The sequence below is a fragment of the Centropristis striata genome, chromosome 7, assembly GCF_030273125.1.
Source record: "Centropristis striata isolate RG_2023a ecotype Rhode Island chromosome 7, C.striata_1.0, whole genome shotgun sequence".
Taxonomy (NCBI): domain Eukaryota; kingdom Metazoa; phylum Chordata; class Actinopteri; order Perciformes; family Serranidae; genus Centropristis; species Centropristis striata.
In genome coordinates, this window is record NC_081523.1 from 10197124 (window position 1) to 10210269 (window position 13146).

The following is a 13146-nucleotide window of genomic DNA, read 5'->3' on the forward strand; positions in this document are numbered from 1 at the left end:
GTTACTAAATGTAAAAATTTTCCACACAGATGAGGTTTGAACATCTCAAGGTAAAGTTCCCCTTGATATGACTGGATTACAATACTGAAGTGATCCTGATTGTTGTTGGTTTTGCCAAATGTACAAAATATGTCTTAATCACTTTACAGTTTAAGAGGGACTTGAATATGATTGTTCTATATGAAGCCTCCAAAACATTTTTACAAAAAATCAGATTTTACTTTGGAGATCAGCTGGCTTCTGTTTTATACTACCATAAAATATATATTTGATGTAAATGTGCCTTCTTCTTGCCTTTTTTCCTACCTTGTGTATATATAAGTGTCAACATTTTGGGCAATTACCAATAAATGGCATGTGATTAAAAGATTTTTTTTAAATGTATTTTGCTGTCAATGGTGTCACAACCTAGCTCTGCAACCAGCAAAATGGGAAACCAGAGCATTGTACTAAAAAGCAAGTTCAACACAGAGTATATCTTCTCATTTTCTCACTTCACTGAGCCTAATGATTGCAATCTCAGATAAATGGTATCACAAAGGTGGTTTAACAACTTTCTTAGTTACCCAGGCTTTCCCCTTCAGGCTATGTGTGCGTTCACATAGAAGGGAGCGTTTGACTCAACTACCAAACGTGAGAAAAACGATCACGTTCTGCCCACTTCTATGAAGAATATGAACAATTATTACAGCTAAAAGCAATATGGCTGCTGTAAATAAGACACTTCATTAATTCTGGCAGAAGAAAAGTGTGAATTCATTAGATACTATATTTATTTAACCACACCAGGTGCTCTCAGAGACTACTGTTAATGTCTAACCTGACAGCTGAACACTTACAGTTAGAGTGAGATTTAAACATGATACTCATGAACTAGATTTAGATCTGAAACTGCCCCGAAATAAAGGATATATCCAAAATTATATCGTTTTTGACCACTTCAAAATGAAATGATTAAAGGCCCATTAATCTTAAATCTTAAAATGCTGCTTACATAAATGCATCAAAAATAATAACGCTAATACAAAAATATATTTAGAATAAATAATCTCAGTGGGGCCATTCTGCATAATGAGTACTTTTACTTAAAATAGATTTTGATGCTGATACTTATGTACTTTTACTGAAGTAAGTTTTTAATGCAGGACTTGTACTTGTAGAGTAATTCTGCATTGTGGTATTAGTGCTTTTACTTCAGTAAGGGATCTGAATACTTCTTTCACCACTGCTTGTGACCAATGCACCAAATTTCCTTAAGGAATTACTCAAATTCGATTCATTTAATTACGATTGATGTTTAATATACAAAGTTTGACTAAACTGCCATCAGTCAAAAAGCGGAAAGGAAAGTTCGCACATTTGCACTGTCGGAATATTAACAGTGTGACAACCAGCGGAAGTAAGCAACAAACGTTGAGTAGCGTGAGCTGAAAGCACGTTTTGAAATAGCGGAAAGACAACATTGTAGTCGTAGCGCAAATACATATTTGTTTGTAATTATCAGTAATGTCTTCCGTTGATTCTTATAGGGAGTTTGTTAAAGAACGACTAAATGCTGCTGCTGAAGAAATATTAGGAGTTTTTATGAAAGCTATCATCCAGTACGAGGAACAGATCGACCGTCAGCGCAGACTGTTGGATATCGTTTGGAAACCTGAAATAAAGTTACACCGAATAGGTATGTCAAAGTATTTTAAAATCACAACCCAGAGGAATGCACCTTTTCTATAACCACAGCTTGTTATATATACTCATCAGTAGTTTCCTATTCTCTTTGTTCCCCACCCCTCCAGAGCTACCACAGCAACATTTCTGTGAGGAGGAGAAGGAGGTTCCTGCTTACCAGCAGCTCTGTATTCAGGAGAGGAACTCCAGTCTGAAACAAGAGGACCCAGAGCCTCCACAAGTTAAAGAGGAATCGGTGGAACCCCGCATCAGTCAGGAGGGAGAGCAGCTTGTAGTGAAGCAGGAGACTTCTACTTATGAGGAAAGTGACCTCAGTGGAGATCAGACTATTTACGTGAAACCTGATGACACTTTAAGTTCAGTGGAGATAGAGTCTGTGTTCAGCATACCAGTTATAAGCTCTGTGCTACATGATGCAACCAGTGATCACCAGCTCCTCTCTGATGTTCAAGCAGAGCCAAAACAACAGAACAGACCCCATGAAACCAGAATTCTTATTAACAATGTAACCAGCCTTTACGTGGACCAACAGGACCCAGAGCCTCCGCAGGTTAAAGAGGAACCGGAGGAACTCTGCACCAGTCAGCAGGGAGAGCAGCTTGTAGTGAAGCAGGAGACTCCTACTTATGAAGAAAGTGACCACAGCAAACATCAGACTATGTACTTGAATCCTGATCACACTTTAAGCGCAGCAGAGACAGAGTCTCCAGTCATCATACCAGTTATAATCTCTGAGCTACATGATGCAACCAGTGACCACCAGCTCCTCTCTGATGATCGCTGCAGGCATAGAGACTCAGGATCAACAACAAGGGCAGAGCCAAACCAACAGAAAAGTCAACATAAAACCACAAGTCAAATGAACAATGTAAGCAGCCCTAACCTGTTTGAGGATAACTGTAATACTGACCAAGGTAAAAAGTCTTTCAAATGTGACACCGTTTGTGGTAAAGCTTTTGGAGAGGGTTGTAAGTTGACACTCCACATGAGAACCCACACAGGTGAGAAGCCATACGCTTGCAGTACTTGCAAGAAAAGATTTTCTGACAGTTCAACATACAAAAGGCATATGAGAATCCACACAGGTGAGAAGCCGTACGCTTGTAAGGTTTGTGGGACCGCTTTCGCACGTCATGATTACTTGAAAAAACACATGAAATCCCACGCAGTTTAGAATCAACATTCTTGCAAAATATCAGGAAATGGTTTCAAAATGAGTCGTGACCTGAAAATACACATGAGAATCCAAAACAGCTGAGAAGCTGTAGACTTTGTATACGTGGCAGAGCTTTAAGACAGAGTGGTGAATTGATCATCCACATGACAATCTAACACAGGTGAAAGATTTTGGATGTAATAGTAGCTTGTTGGCCACATGAGAAAAGGCCACTTTGGTGCAAAGCTCTTAAAAAGATTTTTTTTTAAAACACTGAGCTGATACTCCAGTAGAAATGTGCTGGTCAACTGAAGGAAATGCACCTTTGCAGCAGCAACATCTCTGTCCCTGAATGTAAAGTATTTTCCACACAGATTAGATTTGAATATGTTAAGGTAAAGTTTCCTTTGATATGACTGGATTAAAATAATGATGTGATCCTGATTGTTGTTGTTTTTTTCAAATGTCCATTTATAAAATATGTCTGAATGACTTTACAGTTTAAGACGCACTCAAAATCTAGCATGTGATAGTTCTATATGAACAGTCCAAAACATTTTTACAAAAAGTCAGATTTTACATTTGAAATCGGCTGGCTTCTGTTTTAAACTACCATGAAAAACATCATGTTGAATGTAGGTGTGCCGTCTTGCTTTTTTATTTCTTTTCTTTTTTTTTTTTTTAACAAACTCCCACATTTATAGACCTGGCCACATTTTTGGAAATTCCCTTAAATGACATGCTGTAATTTGCTGTCAATGGTGTTACAGCCGCCTCTGTAACCAACGAAAATGGGGGACCAGATCAGTCGAGTAAAATTAAATGAGCATTAAAAAATTTTTTTTTAAATCAGTGTCTTGTGTTTCTTGTCAGAAGTTCGAGTGTGCAACAGGGTCAAAATACTGACATGCTGACCTTGATAAAGTTTGATGGGCAGGGAACATGAAAAAATAAAATTGCCTCAATGGTAAATACCAAAGTATCACATTTCCTTAAGGAATCTATCGAAGTAAATTTATATAATTACTCGTGATGTTAAATAAAGTTTGAATAACCTGCCATCAGTTGTAAAGCGGAAAGAAAAGTGCGCACATTTCCACTGTCGGAACATTATCAATGTGACAACCAGCGGAAGTGAACAACAAAAGTGGACATCGTTAGCAGCAGTAATTACGTTTTGAATTAGCGGCAAGACAACATTGTAGTACCGCAAATTAATATTTTATTTGTAATTTAGCAACAAAGACGTCCCTTCTCTCTTTTCGGGAGTTTGTTAACGAGCGACTAAGTGCTGCTACTGAAGAAATCGGTGTTTTTGAAATAAACTATCATCCAGTACGAGGAAGAGATCGATCGTCAGCGCAGACTGTTGGATATCTTTTGGAAACCAGAAATGAAGTTACACCGGATAGGTATGTAAATCTTAGTTATTTTAATAATGCAAACCAGAGGAATTTGGTTAATATTTAAAAATAATAATCAAAAGATGTAACGTGTTCGCATGTCAGCATGTATTGATTTTTTTTATCACAGTAGTTTCCTATACCATTTGTTCTCTGTCCCTCCAGAGCTACCACAGCAACATGTCTGTAAGGAGGAGGAGGAGGAGGAGGAGGAGGAGGAGGTCCCTGCTGACCAGCAGCTCTGTATTCAGGAGAGGAACTCCAGTCTGAAACAAGAGGACCCAGAGCCTCCACAGATTAAAGAGGAACCAGAGGAACTCGGCATCAATCAGGAGGGAGAGCAGCTTGTAGTGAAGCAGGAGACTCCTACTTATGAGGAAAGTGACCACAGTGAAGATCAGACTATGTACTTGAAACCTGATGACACTTTAAGTGCAGCAGAGGCAGAGTCTGTATTCATCATACCAGTTATAATCTCTGAGCTACATGAAGCAACCATTGACCACCAGCTCCTCTCTGATGATGGCTGCAGGCATGGAGACTCAGGATCAACTAGTAAGGCAGAGCCAAAACAACCGAAAAGTCAACATAAAACCACAAGTCTCGGGAACAATGTAAGCAGCCCTAACCTGTCAGAGGATAACTGTGATACTGACCAAGGTAAAAAGTCTTTCAAATGTGACACATGTGGAAAATATTTTAAGTTGAAGTATAATTTGCAGAGACACCAGAGAATCCATACAAATGAGAAGCCATATTCTTGTAAAACTTGTGGAAGAGATTTCCGTTGTGATAGTAGCTTTGCCCTCCATATGAGAATTCATAGAGGTGAGAGGCTGTTTACTTGTAAAGTTTGTGGTAAAGCTTTTGGAGAGGGTTGTAAGTTGACACTTCACATGAGAACCCACACAGGTGAGAAGCCATGTGTTTGCAAGACTTGTGGGAAAAGATTCTCCTGTATCGCATCATGTAACAGACATATGAGAATCCACACAGGTGAAAAGCCTTATGCTTGCAATTTCTGCGAGAAAAGATTTGCTGACAGTTCAAGGTGCAAAAGGCATATGAGAATCCACACAGGTGAGAAGCCGTACGCTTGCAATACTTGCGAGAAAAGATTTGCTAGCAGTTCATCTTTTAAAAAGCATATGAGAATCCACACAGATGAGAAGCTGTACGCTTGCAATACTTGCGAGCAAAAATTTGCTAACAGTTCATCGTTTAAAAAGCATTTAAGAAGCCACACAGATGAGAAGCCGTACGCTTGCAATACTTGCGAGAAAAGATTTGCTGACAGTTCATCAATTAGTAAGCACATGAGAATCCACACAGGTGAGAAGCCGTATGCTTGCAATACTTGCGAGAAAAGATTTAGCGATAGTTCAAAATTTAGAAGGCATTTGAGAACCCACACAGGTGAGAAGCCTTATGCTTGCAATACTTGTGAGAAAAGTTTTGTTGACAGTTCATCATTAAAAAAGCATACAAGAAGCCACACAGGTGAGAAACCGTACACTTGCAATATTTGTGAGAAAAGATTTGCTGACAGTTCAACATGTAAAGTGCATATGAGAACCCACACAGGTGAGAAGCCGTACGCTTGCAATATTTGCGAGAAAAGATTTGCTGACAGTTCAGCATGTAAAGTGCATATGAGAATCCACACGCGTGAGAAGCCGCTTACTTCGTCAGAGTGATTTCAGACGGAACAATAAATTGATAATTCGCATGAGAACCCACAAATGTGAGAAGCTGTACGTTTGCATTACTAGTGGGAAAAGATTTGTTGAACGTTCAGAATGCAACAGGCATTATCCACACAGGCGAGAAGCCGTTCCTTGTAAAAATTTGTGGGACATTTTTTGGACGTCATGATAACTTGAAAAATCACATGAAATCCCAAACAGGTTATAATCAGCATTCTTGTAAAAATATCAGGAAATGGTTTCAAAATGAGTCGTGACCTGAAAATCCACAAGACAATCCAAAACAGCTGAGAAGCTGTCGACATGTAAAACGTGGAAGAGCTTTCAGACAGAGTGGTGAATTGATCATCCACATCACAACCTAACACAGGTGAAAGATTTTGGATGTAATAGTAGTTTGTTGGCCACATGACAAAAGGCCACACTGGTGAAATTCTCTTCAAAAGAGAAACCACTGAGCTGATACTCCAGTAGAAATATGTTTGTCAACTGAATAAAATTCACCTTTGCAGGAGCTACATCTCTGTCACTGAATGTAAAACATTTTCCACACAGATTAGATTTGAAAATTTCAAGTTCCCTTAATATGACTGGATTAAAATAATGACATGATCCTGATTGTTGGTTTTGCCTAATGTCCATTTATGAAATATGTCTGAATAAGTTTTAGACAGACTTAAAATCTAGTATGCAATAGTTCTATAATAACTCTCTAAAATGTTCACAAAAAGTCAGATTTTACATTTGAGGTTGGCTGGCTTCTGTTTTATATTACCTCAAAAGACATCAAATTGAACGTAGATGTGCCTTCTTGCTTTTTTTTTTTTCTTCTTTAGCAAATAACCTCATTATATACCTGGCCACATTTTTGGAATATCCTTTAAATTACATGTGCTGTATTCTGATGTCAATGGTGTTACAGCCCGCCTCTGCAACCAACAAAGACCAGATGAGTGACGAAAAAATAAATGAGCATTTTTTTAAATAAATCAGTGTCTTGTGGTTCTTGCCAGAAATTCTTGTGTTCAATTGGGTCAAAATACTCACATGCTGATCTAGATACAGTTTGATGGTCAGGGAACATGAAAAAACTAAAATTGCCTCAATGGTATACACCGAGGAATTTATCGAAGTAGATTTATATAACTACCAGTGTCGGAGCTATTTCAAAATTTGACTATTATATATGATTGGTTATTTTGTATTTCTTTTTAAGTACACTAGGGGCACCAGACAGGTATTGACAAAGGCAAGTGGTAAGGACAGGTAATGCCCGAGAAGGGACACAGTTGTTTTTACCAGAGCAAAGAGAGGCAGCATGAAATGTTTGCTTTGAACAGGATATTAAATAAACCAAAATCCTCCCTGGACAATGGACTTCTTTTTGCCTGAGTACATGCTGATGGAACTGGTGCATCAGTGGCATTTTGCGCAAAATTTTAAAGGTGAAAGAACTTTCTTACAAATAGCCCCTACAGAAAGTAAAAAACTGTGTCCCTTCTAGTGCATCACCTGACCACTTGCTACCTTTATCAAGTCCTGTCTTGTGCTTAGTGCCCCTAGTGTACACAAAAATAAATACAAAATAACCAATAATAATATAAAAATCAAATTTTGAAATAGCTCCTACACATCGGCCCCTAATTGTGAAAAATGTAAACAATTACAAAATAAACCAATGGAGCTATTAATTAACATATTGTTTTCAATAATATGTGGTATGTGTCATGTTTAAGCTCGACTGAATCTTTTTTTGTAATTTTCCACACCGATGAGATGTCAACATCTCAAGGTAAAGTTCCCCTTGATATGACTAGATTGAATGTCCATTTACAAAATATGTCTGAATCACTTTACAGTTTAAGATGGACTTAAAATCTTGTGACAGTTCTATATGAAGCCTCCAAAACATTTTTACAAAAAGTCAGATTTTAAATCTGAGATCGGCTGGCTTCTGTTTTATACTACCATAAAATGCATCATATTTGATGTGAATGTGTCTTTTTCTTGCCTTGTATTTTTCTTCTCATAAACAAACTACCTTATGTATATACCTGTCCCCATTTGGGCATTTTCCAATAAATTACACGTGATTAAAAGGTTAAAAAAGTTTATTTTGCTGTCAATGGTGTCACAGCCGAGCTCTGCAACCAGTAAAATGAGAAACCAGAGCCCTGTACTACGAAGCAAGTTCAACATACCCAGTATATCTTCTCGTTATTTCACTTCACTGAGCCTAATGACTGCAATCTCAGATGAATGGTATCAAGAAGGTGGTTTAAAAACTTTCTTGGTTACCCAGGCTTTCCCCTTTAGGCTCTGTGTGCGTTCACATAGAAGGGAGCGTTTGACTCAATTACCGCAGAAAAACGATCATGTTCTGCCCACTTATATTAGGAATATGAATAATTATTACAGCTAAAAGCAACATGGTTGCTGTAAATAAGACATCCAATTAATTCTGTCAGAATAAAAGTGTGAATTAATTAGTTACTATATTTATTTAGCCACACCAGGTGCTCTCAGTGACTACCGCTAATGTCTAACCTGACAGCTGAATACTTACAGTTAGAGTGTGAACTGAGATTTAAACATGATACTCATGAACTGGATTTAGATCTGAAACTGCCCCAAAATGAAGGATACATCCAAAACTATTTCGTTTTTGGTCACTTCAAAATTAAATGATTTAAGACCTATTGCCCTTGATCAATAGGCCAACAATAGACCTTTTCCAATCAGTACTGTATTAACTGTAATACTCGCAGTTTAACACGGACACCAGCACATCAGGATAAATAATAAAACATAACGTCACCATGTTAAAATAATCGGCTAACTAATTTTTTCAAATTTTGCAGCAAACACCAAAAGTGTAACATGTGACATTTATTGATCATTTCACTCAAAAAGGATGTAACAAAGGATGGCTATTGGCATAGTAATAACACTGTGTGTAAATTATGTAACTTAAGAGAAATAAATGACTTGCCTTTGTGACTTAAGCAAGATATGGTAACACTTTATTTTGAAGGTGTCTACATAAGAGTCACACAAGCCTGTCAGAAAAATGACATGACAAGTATCATGAGCATTAATGTTACTTCAAAGTGTCATTAATGTTCATGACACATCCCATGTCATGTTTATGACACGCTCATGTCACTCTTATGTAGACACCTTCAAAATAAAGTGTTACCATATCTTGCTTAAGTCACAAAGGCATGTACAAAAAAATTGCCCAAGTCACATTTTATTTTGATTTAGGCATAATAAATCCGCTTAAGTCACACACTTGACATAGGCCATTATCTTAAAGGGGTAAAATCACATGATCTCATCAACTGAGGATGTAGGCGATTTTACCATAGGTGGCCGGCGTCATGAGGAGATGATTTAGGCAAAAAAATAAAAAAATAAAAAAATAAAAAAATGTTGACAAAAAAAGGTTTAGGCGATTATTTTAACAGTGTGACGATAATCTGATAACGTTTTGTTTAGAAGTAATCATACAGCATTTCTTATGAAAGAACGTCGTATTGATTAATAATACAGTGAAGTATTAATGTTAACACACGTATTAATCATTGAAGGAAGTATGAATGTATGCTAACTTACCTACCATTTATGTTATACTCCCCACTGAGAATCTGTATCGCTCATAGATCGACTATTAACTAGTGTGAAACGCTGTTTCTAAAGGAAGGAGAGGCTTTCTAACCAATTTCAAGCCGAAACTCAGAAACTAACCTGGTTTAATGAGTTACCATGGTGATCTAGTCAGATTAAAAGCACGCGAAGGGTTAAACCTTATTTTTTTTACAGTCTTTGGGTTAAACCTGAAATAACCTCGCTAACCCTCAAATCAAGTGTCAAAGTACAGGGCTCAGATTATTGAAATAAAAATGAAAAAGCTTTTTTCATAAAACCACTGTCTTTTGGTTCTTGTCGGATATTCTAGTGTCCAATTCGTTCAAAATTACTCAGGCTGATTTAAAAACAGTTTGGTTGTCAGCAAACAAGACTAAACAAAAAAAAAATCTATCAATGGTAAAGACCAAAGTATCAAATTCCGTTATCTTAAGGAATGTAACGAAGTAGATTTATATCCTTACTATTGATGTTAAACACACAAAGTTAAAATAAACTGCCTTTAGATGAAAAGCGGAACGGAAAGTTCGCGCATTTCTACTGTCGGAACATTAGCAGTGTGACGTCCAACGGAAGTAATCAGTACAAGTTGAGTAGCGTTAATTGTTTGCACGTTTTAAGCAGCGGGAAGACAACATTTTAGTCGTAGCGCAATTTTTTTTTAAATGGGTGATCAAGCAAAAATGTCTTCCGTTCATGTTTTAAGGGGGTTTGTTAACGAGCGACTAGCTGCTGCTGCTGAAGAAATATTCTGTGTTTTTGAAAAAACTATCGTCGAGTACGAGAAAGAGATCGACCGTCAGCGCAGACTGTTGGATATCGTTTGGAAACCCGAAATAAAGTTACACGAAATAGGTATATACTATTTAACAATTATTTGATAAAGGAGCTAATGTGCTTGCATGTCTGCATGTGTTAATGTTTCATCACAGTAGTTTCCCATTCCCATTGTTCTCTGTCCCTCAAGAGCTCCCACAGCAACGTGTCTGTGAGGAGGAGGAGGGGGAGGAGGTTCCTGCTGACCAGCAGCTCTGTATTCAGGAGAGGAACTCCAGTCTGGACCAAGAGGACCCAGAGCCTCCACAAGTTAAAGAGAAACCAGAGCCTCTACAAGTTAAAGAGGAATCGAAGGAACTCAGCACCAGTCAGGAGGGAGAGCAGCTTGAAGTGAAGCAGGAGACTCCTACTTTTGAGGAAAGTGACCACAGTGAAGATCAGACTGTGTACTTGAATCCTGATGACACTGCAGCAGAGACAGAGTCTGCAGTCACCATACCAGTTATAAGCTCTGTGGTATCATATGCAACCAGTGACCACCAGCTCCTCTCTGGTGATCAAGCAGAGCCAAAACAACAGAAAAGACCCTACAGAACCAGAAGTCACATTAACAATGTAAGCAGCCCGAACCTGCCAGAGAATAACTGTAATACTGACCAAGGTAAAAAGTCTTTCAAATGTGACACATGTGGAAAAGATTTTAATTATAAGGGAAATTTGCGGAGACACCAGAGAAACATCCACAAAAATAGGCCATTTACTTGTAAAATATGTGGAAAACATGTACAGTCTACTAGTTTGGTGAGCCATATGAGAATCCACACAGTCGGAAAACCATTTACATGTAAAATTTGTGGGTGGGGTTTCAGACTCAATAGTGCATTGAAACAACACTCGACAATCCACACAGGTGAGAAGCCATATTCTTGTAAAACTTGTGGGAAAGATTTCAGACAACATTCTAACTTGGTGCTCCATATGAGAATCCACACAGGGGAGAAGCCATACGCTTGCAATACTTGCGAGAAAAGATTTGCTGACCGTTCCACATGTAAAACACATATGAGAATCCACACAGGTGAAAAGCCGTTTGCATGTGAAGTTTGTGGATTGGTTTTCAACCAGCGTGGTCATTTGAGAATCCACATGAGAACTCACACAGGTGAGAAGCCATACGCTTGCAATACTTGCGATAAGAGATTTGCTGACGGTTCAACACGTAAAGTGCATATGAGAACCCACACAGGTGAGAAGCCGTTTACTTGTAAAATTTGTGGGACATCTTTCAGACGCAACAATATATTAAAAATTCATGTAAAAACCCACACAGGTTATACTCCACATTCTTGTTAAATATCAGGAAAAGGGTTTCAAAATTAATTGTGACTTAAAATTCCACAAGACAATCCAAAACAGTTGAGAAGCGGTCGACTTGTAAAACGAGGGACAGCTTTCAGACAAACTGGTGAGTTGATCATCCGCATGACATCCTAACACGGGTGAAAGATTTTGGACGCAATAGCTTTTTGGCCGCATGAGAAAAGGTCACACTGGTGAGAAGCTCTTCAAAAGATAGAAACCACTGAGCTACATCTCTGTCACTGAATGTGAAATATTTTCCACACAGATGAGATGTCGACATCGCAAGTTAAAGTTCCCCTTGATATGACTAGATTAAAAATAATGATGTGAACCTGATTGTTGTTGGTTTTGCCAAATGTCCATTTACAAAATATGTCTGAATCACTTTACAGTTTAAGATGGACTTAAAATCTTGTGACAGTTCTATATGAAGCCTCCGAAACATTTTTTACAAAAAGTCAGATTTTACATCTGAGATCGGCTGGCTTCTATTTTACACTACAATAAAATGCATCATATTTGATGTGAATGTGCATTCTTCTTGTCTTTTATTTTTCTTCTTATAAACAAACTACCTTATGTATACCTGTCCCCATTTGGGCGTTTTCCAATAAATGACACGTGATTAAAAGATTTAAAAAGTTTATTTTGCTGTCAATGGTGTCACAGCCGAGCTCTGCAACCGGCAAAATGGTAAACCAGAGCCCTGTACTACGAAGCAAGTTCAACATACCCAGTATATCTTCTCGTTATTTCACTTCACTGAGCCTAATGACTGCAATCTCAGATAAATGGTATCACGAAGGTGGTTTAAAAACTTTCTTAGTTACCCAGGCTTTCCCCTTCAGGCTCTGTGCGCGTTCACATAGAAGGGAGCGTTTGACTCAACTACCGGAGAAAAATGATCACGTTCTGCTCACTTCTATTAGGAATATGAATAACTATAAGAAATGATTTATGTATTTGTTTATTTAATCTATTTATTTTCTATTTTTTGTAAATATGTATTATGTAAATATTTATGTTTTGGGGAAAAACAATAATTGAATAGTGGAGAAGGTGTATGCTTCGTGTATGCTAAGAATATGCTTCATCCTACTCCTTTTCTGACATGATGCGTTCACATTATAGCTTTTGTTTTGATTATTGCTATTGTTGTTTTGATTTTTCTCATTGGATTTGTTTCTTTTTCAGTTTACTTTGTTGTGTTACTTGCACATGTTCGGAAAAGAAAGCTAAACTCATTTTTACAGCTAAAAGCAATACGGTTGCTGTAAATAAGACACCTGATTAATTCTGGCAGAAGAAAAGTGTGAATTCATTAGTTACTATATTTATGTAACCACACCAGGTGCTCTCAGTGACTACCGTTAATATCTAACCCAGGGGTGTCAAACTGATCCAG

At 37.7% G+C, this 13146-nt stretch overlaps 3 protein-coding genes across 3 annotated transcripts; all 3 read left to right on the plus strand.

Annotated features, from left to right (window-relative positions):
• Positions 1–1391: 1391 nt before the first annotated feature.
• LOC131974484 (zinc finger and SCAN domain-containing protein 31-like) lies at positions 1392–3691 on the plus strand. Its single transcript, XM_059336804.1, has 2 exons — positions 1392–1678; positions 1794–3691. The coding sequence occupies exons 1-2, from the start codon at positions 1507–1509 to the stop codon at positions 2858–2860; spliced, it is 1239 nt and encodes a 412-aa protein (XP_059192787.1). The 5' UTR covers positions 1392–1506; the 3' UTR covers positions 2861–3691.
• A 286-nt stretch (positions 3692–3977) lies between these two features.
• On the plus strand, positions 3978–6936 carry LOC131974475 (zinc finger protein 501-like). The gene is made up of 2 exons (XM_059336795.1): positions 3978–4254; positions 4411–6936. The coding sequence occupies exons 1-2, from the start codon at positions 4236–4238 to the stop codon at positions 5940–5942; spliced, it is 1551 nt and encodes a 516-aa protein (XP_059192778.1). The 5' UTR covers positions 3978–4235; the 3' UTR covers positions 5943–6936.
• A 3264-nt stretch (positions 6937–10200) lies between these two features.
• LOC131974481 (zinc finger protein OZF-like) lies at positions 10201–11969 on the plus strand. Its single transcript, XM_059336802.1, has 2 exons — positions 10201–10457; positions 10570–11969. The coding sequence occupies exons 1-2, from the start codon at positions 10268–10270 to the stop codon at positions 11730–11732; spliced, it is 1353 nt and encodes a 450-aa protein (XP_059192785.1). The 5' UTR covers positions 10201–10267; the 3' UTR covers positions 11733–11969.
• Positions 11970–13146: the final 1177 nt, after the last annotated feature.